General features: G+C 49.4%; 1 protein-coding gene across 21 annotated transcripts in view; it reads right to left on the bottom strand.

The window, feature by feature from the left end:
- Nucleotides 1-9327, bottom strand: part of ST3GAL3 (ST3 beta-galactoside alpha-2,3-sialyltransferase 3) — a 208538-nt gene that overhangs the window by 18745 nt on the left and 180466 nt on the right. For 10 of the 21 annotated variants that reach the window (XM_012001805.1, XM_012001798.1, XM_012001804.1 and 7 more), the window contains 2 exons: nucleotides 744-890; nucleotides 366-512 (listed from right to left, as the gene is read on the bottom strand). The exons of 10 other annotated variants lie outside the window; for them this stretch is intronic. In XM_012001805.1, coding sequence (XP_011857195.1) covers nucleotides 366-512; nucleotides 744-890 — 294 coding nt within the window. The remainder of the gene's footprint in view (nucleotides 1-365; nucleotides 513-743; nucleotides 891-9327) is intronic. One more of the 21 variants, XM_012001801.1, reaches the window with a different exon arrangement.

Below are 9327 nucleotides of genomic sequence, written 5' to 3'. Positions count from 1 at the left end.
GAGACCCAGAGGCAGTGTTTAGTTGTGGGTTTTTTGAGGGGCAATGGCGTCCTCTGGGGGAAGGCAGGAACTACAGTAGAGAGGATGGCTGAGCTGGTGCTAGACTAGTGTTCCTGGCCGGGGAATGCAGCGAGGGGGAGGGACGTACAGGACCAGGGCAGGGAGAGTCCCCTGGAAGGAAAGTGCAGGGAGAAGGCCCTGGGTTCAGTGGGAGGCTGTGGAGAGGGCACATAGGATCCTTGGTGTCAGGACCTTCTGGGGAGTTCTGGGCAGCCAGACCAGCCACTGGCTCCTCCCTTTACTACTCATTTATGCACCTCCCCCTCATCCCCACCCAGGGATTGCCCCCACACCCAGCCCCGAACCTCTTTGATGGCTGCCATGCGAACGGTCTCATAGTAGTGCAGGGGTGCGTTGGGTGTGCTCATGTCATAGCCAAATCCTGCAACTGCCACCTCGTCACAGCCGTGTAGTGCCATGGTCACTGCCACACTGCCAAGGGTAGGGATGTTCTGGAAGATGGGGGCAGGGGGGAGAGAAGGCGTGCAGAGTTCAGCTGGAGGGCTGGGACAGCTGAGACTTCAGCCAGGCTCCCTAGAGCTAGCTTCCACGCCCAAGGACTGAGCCCTCTTTCCCAGAAAGCTATTTTGCAGAAGCACTGCCCCACCCACCACCCACCCTTCCTTCCAAGGCACTTCTGACCCAGCTCTCTTCCTCCCTCTCCCGGGGCCCAGATATCTCACCCCCCGGCCCATGAGGCCATTGTTGAAGGGCAGGCCAATGAGGGTGAAGGCAGCCTCCTGGATGAAATATGGGTTGAGGATTCGAATCTCAGGGGGCTCCTTGGGCACTCGAGTGGCCACAGATTTCCAGAAGCCATCCGATGCACTCTGTGGACACAGCAAAAGCGGGCCTGAACGAGGCACACAGCTAGGGATGAGCCTAGGGGAGTGGCAGGGACCCCCAAGTAGGGACAGTGAGGTGGGAGCACAAGGCGTTTAACGGGGAACCCAGGGCCTGTGGTGTAGGGAGCCCATCTGTGTTGGGGGAAATGGGGTGTGTGACAGGGACAAGGGGAATGATGGTGAAGAGAGTGTGTGGTGGTGCTCCAGTGTGTAACAGAGGAGGATACGAAGGGGCTTGTGGGGCAGGCACAGGATGTGGGATGCTGTGGGTGTGCTGCTGTGGCCTGAGGGGGATCCTGGGCCAATGAGAAGACCCAGCAGCGCAGCTGCCCTGACTCTCTATCTGCAGCAGCTGAGGGACTGGGAGGAGCCTGCCCTCTCTCCTGTCTGCCCTCCTGTGCTCCCACTTCCCTTGCTGCTGTCTCTCCTGGCTCTCTCCATCAACTGTTCTAGAGTGGACCTGAAAAATGGAGACAGAGCGTGAGCAAGCAGAGCACAGCAGACCAACACTGCTGCTGACTAGAGTCGGGTGACTGGGCAACAAGCTCTCCAAGCCTGTTTCTTTAACCATAAAACGGGATCATTCTTACCTGAGGATCTCTGCACTGTACTAGAAAGGCATCACCTCTGAAATCCGACATCCCAATGTCCATTCTGGGGCACAGCTTCCCCTCCTTCCAAGTCTCTCTCTTCCTCCCTCTCCACGACACAGAGGCCTTTAGCTCCCCAGCCCTGACTTACTGTTCAGTGCGTCCACCCCTCCTTGTCTGGACCCTGAAGTATAACTCTTGCGAGCTGCTGTAGTCCTCTGCCCCTTGTCCTTCTATTGCCCTAGTCTAGGGAAATCCCAAACTTGGGATCAACCCATACATCCTCTTTTTCTCCCTTCACAACTGGGCTCCTGAGCACCACTGGAGAAGTCACAAACCAACCCTGCAGGCTGGAGGCACTGCCAAACCACAGGCTCCAACCAAACTGTTATTTGCATAGAAAACCTAGAAGAATCAGTCGAGGGCAGTGGCTCACACGTGTAATCCCAGCACTTTGGGAGGCCAAGGCGGGTGGATCACCTAAGGTCAGGAGTTCAAGACCAGCCTGGCCAACATGGCAAAAGCCCATCTCTACTAAAAACACAAAAAATTAGCCAGGCGCGGTGTCAGGTGCCTGTGATCTCAGTTACTTGGGAGGCTGAGGCAGGAGAATTGCTTGAACCCGGGAGGCGGAAGTTGCAGTGAGCCGACATTGTACCATTGCGCTCTAGCCTGGACGACAGAGCGAGATTCTGTCCAAAAAAAAAAAGAGAAGGAAAGAGAGAAAGAAAGCCTAAAAGAATCAACTAAACTTAGAATGGATAAAATAATTTACTGCAGCAATAGGAAACAGTCATCAGATATAACAAAAAGATCTTATTTGCAATCGTAACAAAAAAGTCAACTATTGAGCAATAAACATAAGAAGTATGTGAGAACTATAGGAGGAAAACTAATTCTTTACTGATATAAAAAGATGACTTAAAAAATGGGAAAGACAAAATCATATTCCTGGATAGGAAGGCTCCAGTGACAGCTCCTCCCAGATTAATGTACAGGTTTAACATAATTCTAAGAAAAAAATCTCAGTAGGATGTTTTGAGATCTATCAAATGGATTCTAAAAACCCATCCAAAAGATTTATCAGGTAAACATAACACCCTCAAATTAAAAATTAGGTCTTACAGTATATTATGGGTTTGCACTTATTACAACAATGATAGATATATGTGATTCAAAACCAGGAACAGTGAAACAGGATCGCCTAGAGGCAGGTCAACACAGGTATAGGTTACGGAAACAAATGAGATTGGAAAATTTCCCATTTGGGAAGAAGATCCATTTACTTTCTCTCCTCACACCATATACAAAATAAGTAAATGTTTAAAAAGCAAAAAAAGCGAAATTTCGGCTGGGCGTGGTGGCTCATGCCTGTAATCTTAGCCCTTTGGGAGGCTGAGGCAGGCAGATTGCTTGAGCCCAGGAGTTCAAGAACAGCTTGGGCAACATGGAGAAACCCTGTCTCTATAGAAAATACAAAAATGAGCAGAGCATGGTGGCATGTTCCTGTAGTCCCACACCGTCAGAGGCTGAGGTGGGAGGACGCTGGAGCCCTGGAGGCGGCAGTGGCAGGGAATCATCATTGCAGCACTGCACACTCCAGCCTGGGTGACAGAGTGAGACCCTGTCTAAAAAAAAAAAGAGAAAGAAAAAAATTTGGATGTATATTTTATCACTGAATTATCTATACATTAATGCAATGGAAGAAATAAAGAAAAAGACATTTGACTTTATAAAACATTTTTAAGTGCTTTAGCACATCAAAAATATATGCAAAATAAGGTTGGGTGCGGTGGCTCAAGCCTGTAATTCCAGCACTTTGGGAGGCCGGGCGCAGATCACTTGAGGTCAGGCGTTCGAGACCAGCCTGCCAACACCATGAAATCCTGTCTCTACCAAAAAACACAAAAATTAGCTAGGTGTGGTGGTGTGCGCCTGTAGTCTCAGCTACTTGGGGAGGCTGAGGTGGGAGGATCGCTTGAACCTGGGGACGGAGGTTGCAGTGGGCTGAGATGGCACCACTGTACTCCAGTGTGAATGACAGAGTGAGACTCTGTTTCAAAAAAAAAAAAAAAAAAAGCAAGATAGTATAGAGAGGGAAGCAAAAAAGTGGTAAAAATTTTGTCACAAATAGTAAGAAATGCATATTTTAAAACCTCATGAAGAATCAATGAGGCCCCATAAAAATGGGTAAAGCACACAAACAAAAGGTTAATAAAGCATGGAAAACTTTAACTCACTAATGACAAAGAAATGCACATTAAAATAACAAGTTATTATTTTTTTAACCACTAAAATCTGTGTATGTGTATATTTGTGTATCTAAATCTTGGTGCTGGTGGTAGTCTGCTGAGGGAAAATTCTCCTGGATTGTTACAGGAATAAATCTGGCACAGCCTTTCTAAAACACAATCTGTGTGTCAAAGGCCTCAAAGCTGTCTGTATCTTATGACCTCAAAATTTTCCTTCTAAAAATAATCAAAATGAAGACCTTTGTAAAAAGCTCTTTATTACAGTATTACTTACAAAAGTGAAAAAACAGAAAAAAATCCAAAAGTTTACAACAGAGGTTTCATTAAATGATACATTTATGTAAAAGAATGTCATAGTTATCGAAATGGTATCTTCTAAGAATTTTGGGCCAGGTGAGGTGGCTGGCTCATGCCTGTAATCCCGGCACTTTGGCAGGCTGAAGTGGGAGGGTTACTTGAGCCCAGGAATTCAATACCAACCTGGGCAATGTAGTGAGACAGTGTCTTTACAAGAAATAGAATAATTAGCTGGGCATGCGGCTGTGGTCCCAGCCACCTGGGAGGCTGAGGTGGGAGGATCGCTTGAGTTCAGGAATTCTAGGCTGCAGTGAGCCGTGATTGAGCCACTGTACTCTAGCCTGGGCGAAAGAGAAAGTCCCTGTCTAAAAAAAAAAAGGAATTTTGTCTTATAGATGTACCATAATGTATGTAACCAACACTGTTGTTGGATGTCTAAATTGTTTCTAGTTTCCCCAGACCTCTTCCTTCTCCTTGTTCCCTATCCTCTACTGTCCCTCCAGTCTTCCAAACCAGCAACCTGGGAATTGACTTGAGATTCTCCTATACCTTTCCAGTCCATCTTATCTTGTGCTGCTGGTCATCAAGTTCTTTTGAGTCTATCTACTTAGAACCCTACATATCCGTCCCTTGATCCCAAACCCACTGCCACCACTTCCAGGGCAGGTCTTATCATCTTTCATCTGGACTATCCTAATGACTGGCCATTTACATTGTCTGTCTTTTTGACTGCTAAACACCCCAAAGCCCAGTAGAGCAACTGAAACAAAACTGAAACATAAATGGTACGCAACACATGATTGTAAAATTCTATTCACTTATTCAATGAGCATTAATGAGTGCCTACGATGGGCTGCCTCTGCCTCCCAAACTACTTTCTTTTCTTTCTTTTTTTTTTTTTGAGACAGTCTCGCTCTGCTGCCCAGGCTGGAGTGCAGTGGCATGATCTCGGCTCACTGCAACCTCCATCTCCCGGGTTCAAGCAATTCTCCTGCCTCAGTCTCCTGAGTAGCTGGGATTACAGGTGCAGGCCACCATGCCCAGCTAATTTTTGTATTTTTAGTAGAGACGGGGTTTCACCATGTTGGCCAGGCTGGTCTCGAACTCCTGACCTTAGGTGATCCGCCCACCTCAGCCTCCCAAAGTGTTGGGATTACAGGCGTGAGCCACTGCACCTGACCTCTCAAACCACTTTCTCTCTGCCAGAATGATTTTCCATGTACAAATCAGATCACATCACCACTGCCTACAGAAGAGCTGAGCCTTTTAGCCAGTAACCCATCTATCTCTTGTTTCAGTCTGTCCATCTGAAGTCCCCACTTGCTAATTCATGCCCTACACTTTTGCTGATGCTGCTCCTTGTCTCTAATGTCCTTCCCACCTCTATCCACATGACCCATCTAATTTCTAAGACTCAGCAGCTGCTTCTCCTTTATGTCTTTCCTGACCCCCTCCACCCCAAGGCAGAACTGACATCTAACCTTCAAGAGGTGGTAAAATATGGAGTTCAGATCCTTGGTCCTAGGATTTAACTTCAGCTCTGCTCACTCACCATGTGCAGATCCTGGGCAAGGAATGTACCATTTCCTTATGGATAAACAAGGGACACCATGACTATTTAGCTTACAAACTATTGCAAGAATTAAATGAGCCAATCCAGGCTGAGTGCACACTAGCCCCACAGGGCAGGGGCTCACATCTGATTCACCTCTGTAGCCCAGGGCCTGGCCCAGCACAGGCAACAAAGAGGCATCAGTGATGGTTACTAAAGGAGATCTGATCTCCACCCGGGGCCCCCAGTGACCAGCAGCTCTTCAGCCTCTTCTGCTGCTGCTCCTTTGGTGGACTGTCTCTGTTCCAGCCACTCCCTCCTCATGGCTCCCACCTCTGTGGCAACATCTCTTTCTCTGGCACACTGTCTTCCAAAGGCCAGTTCAAAAGATGGGCCCTGGTGGCAAACTTCGGTTTCAGCCCGTCAGGCTGAGCAAGCCGACCCCAGTTTTTCCTGTTCCTGTCTCCAGAAGTGGGGTGTGTGTAAGGGAGGTAAAAGGAGGGATGGTGGGAGACAGTAGGAAAGGGAAGGGTGGAGAAATAGTCAAGACCTTAGGCATAGCTGAGGGGAAGCCCCTCTTGGGTGGGCCAGATGTGGACCGACAGGAATGGCAGGTGCCAGCCTGTGCCAAGCACCGCACAGCCCCTGTCCCTTCTCCAGGCCCAGCAGGCCCCAACAGCTTCCCACCTGGGGTTCCTGCCCGTGCCTGCCCCGCACACACCTGAAGAGGAGGGAGAAAGCACAGGGGCTGCTCGGGAGGAGCAGGGGGAACCAGGATTGGGCACAGCTGGGGGCGTGTGTGAGGAGGCTCCAGGCTGGCTTCACAAGGGTTACTTTATTATCTCTTTAACTTTCACCCACTTCACAGGTACAGGCCCCAAGATGAAACATGTTCAAGGTCAAGCAGCCTGCAGGTGGCTGCAAGTGGATTGAAACCCGAGTGTCCTGACTCCAAAACGGCATTCTTTCCGCCACACCATTTATATCATCGCTGCAGTTCCCACCTCTGGAAGTCTGAGGGGTTAGGGGTCAAAGATAAAGGAGACCTCCCCTCTCTCCTCTAAGAGCACTAAGGGAGCTCTCAGGAGTCTCTCTGGTGCCCAGTCCCATTTTTCAGCGGGTACTGAGGCCCAGAGAGGTGAGGGGACTTGTTAGGGTACACGCACAGCTGGCGAGAATCTGCGCTGTGTTTGACTTCACAACCTGGTTTTCTGCACGAGATGCCCTCTCTGAAACAATCCCTCTTGGTCTGTTCCACATGCTGTAAGTCCTGGATTTAAACCACTATCTCAAACGGTAGTAAATGTGATTAACTCAATCCCCTTGGCGATCTGATGGGGAGGGGAAAGCTGCCACCACTCTTCTCATCTTTACTCTTTCCTGGGAGGAGAAATGCCTGATGTGACTGCTTAGATTTGAGGATACTGAGTGTGTCATGATTACTGGTGTGAGATGAAAATTCTCTCCCACATAGGCAGCCCTTCCTGACTTGCTGCCTCTGCGTGGCAGTGAGTGAGCTGGGCAGGCCTCCTCCTTGGAGCAGGCCACCTCTGCCTCTGCCCTTCGTGGCTCACTGCGCTGAGGTCTTACTGCCCTAGGTTCTAACTCCGCCAGCAGCGGCTGAGAGTCATATTGGGACCCTGGGGGAAGGAGCCCTGTTTTAGGTCACAAACCCCAGGGAGCCCTGCACTGGAGAACTGGGAGCCCAACACAGCACCAGTCCAGCGCTCCTTTTATTCTTTCTCATCTGCCACTGTCCTGGTGTAGTTTCCTCAGAGATTTCGGGGAAAGGAGAAACAGTAAGACTAAGATATGGTTTGGGCATTTCCGTGTTTCCCCAGCCACAAAAGCATCAAGTACCAACAAAACCTCAGCCTGTTCCCTAAAAAAAAAGCTGTAACTCCTCTTCTCAGAAACACGTACACAGGCACATACACAGAACATCTGTGTACCACTGCAGAGGCTTTGGAGTGTGAAAAACAGAGGCTCAATTCCAGCTCCACATCTCTGTGACCCGGGGCACATTGTGTCCTCTCTTTACACCTCAAGTTCCTTGTGCATACAACAGGGCTGATAAGACCTACTTCCCAGATAGCTGTAAGGATTAGAGATGCTGTGCATTTTACAGCATCTGGCACGGGGTCTGGTATATAGCAAGCTCAATAAATCTTACTTATTATGATTATAGTGAGTGTCACAGAGACCAGGAGAGTGAAGCGGAGGGTGTGGTCAGCAGCGTCAGCCACCGGAGAAGCCAGGACACATCCACACCTGCACGCGTGCATGCATTTGAATGGGAGAGCCAGCCTTCCCCCTGGCTCCCTGCAGGGAGGTCTGCCTGCTGCTGGAGACACTGCCAGGCCTGCTGCCAGCACACAGTCCTATTCCACAAGGCCTGTGCCTGCAAGTGTCCACATCTGGCCCAAGGCCTCTCACATCTCATTTCCCCAATCCACAGGACACAACAGAGGCCTATAAGGCCAGCCAGTGCTGCTGGCCTGGCATGGTCTGGCTTCTCCTCAAGGCCAGCTGTGGGCTGCATTCCTTGTTGAATCCCTCCTCCTTCAGGAATGCCCCTGCCTCAGTCAAGTCTGGACCCAGCTCCTCTGTGTGGGGCTGCCAGACTCCTGCTGATGCAACCTGTTCCGCTCTTGTCAGAACATCCAGGAGCAATGGGGAAAACATCTGGGAAGGAAGCACTTTCTCCACCAGGCTCCTGAGAGAATGTTTCCTGGTGTGCTCACAGGTCTGGGAGTAGACATTAACCGTGGTAGGCTTTCACAGCAAGAGCAGGCAGATCTGTCCACGCCTGTGCTCCCTGCTGCTACTGCCTTAGGGTGGGCCACCAACTCTCCTGGGGTCACTCTAACAGCCATCAGCTCTCTCTGACTCCCTCTTGCTTTCCCTTCAGTTCATTCAATCCCTGCACAAATCTGATCTTGACACTCTTGGGCTTAAAATCTTCCGTGGCTTTCCACTGCCCACTGCAACAGCTTGCGTTGACAATTAAAGAGTGCAGGTCTGACTGTGAACCCTCACACCCCCAACGACTCTAACTCTGTGTCCCGAAGCATGTCCTTTACCCTTCAAGGTCTCATTACCCTCTCCTATGCAGTAATACTAGCTCTCCTTTATAGTGTTTTTGTGTTATGACAGTTTAAAGTCACGCATATAATATGTCTGGCACAAAGTCAGCTCTTGTTAGCTTCTGCTATTATTGGTCCTCAGGATAAGGTCCAGGTTCCTTGATGAGACTTTGGCTTTTAAGACCCTTCACCATCTGTCCCCTGCTCAGCTAGCTTCATCTCCAGCCACTGCCACCATATCCATGTAGGTCCACCCCTAACATTGTTGGGTCAAGGACAAAACTACAAATGGGTGTATTATATACATATCACATGTCTAAAATTTAATTTTAAATACCTCAAAGTTATGAGGCAAGTTATCAAGCTGCTAAATATATTCTAGCACCCTGCAAGGCTGAGGTGGGCAGATCACTTGAACTGAGGAGTTGGAGACCAGCCTGGGCAACATGGTGAAACTCCGTCTCCGCAAAAAAATACAAAAATTAGCCAGTCACGGTGGCGCACACCTGTAGTCCCCAGCTACTTGGGAGGTTGAGGTGGGAGGATGGCAGGGGCCCAGAAGGCGGAGGCTGCAGTAAGCCAAGATCGCACCACTGCACTCCAGCCTGGGTGATATAGCCAGACCTTGTTTAAAAAAAAAAAAAA

This window comes from Mandrillus leucophaeus, unplaced genomic scaffold (assembly GCF_000951045.1).
Source record: "Mandrillus leucophaeus isolate KB7577 unplaced genomic scaffold, Mleu.le_1.0 Scaffold67, whole genome shotgun sequence".
NCBI classification, from domain to species: Eukaryota; Metazoa; Chordata; class Mammalia; order Primates; family Cercopithecidae; genus Mandrillus; species Mandrillus leucophaeus.
Note: the sequence above shows the minus strand (reverse complement) of the source record. Positions and strands in the feature narration are given on the sequence as shown.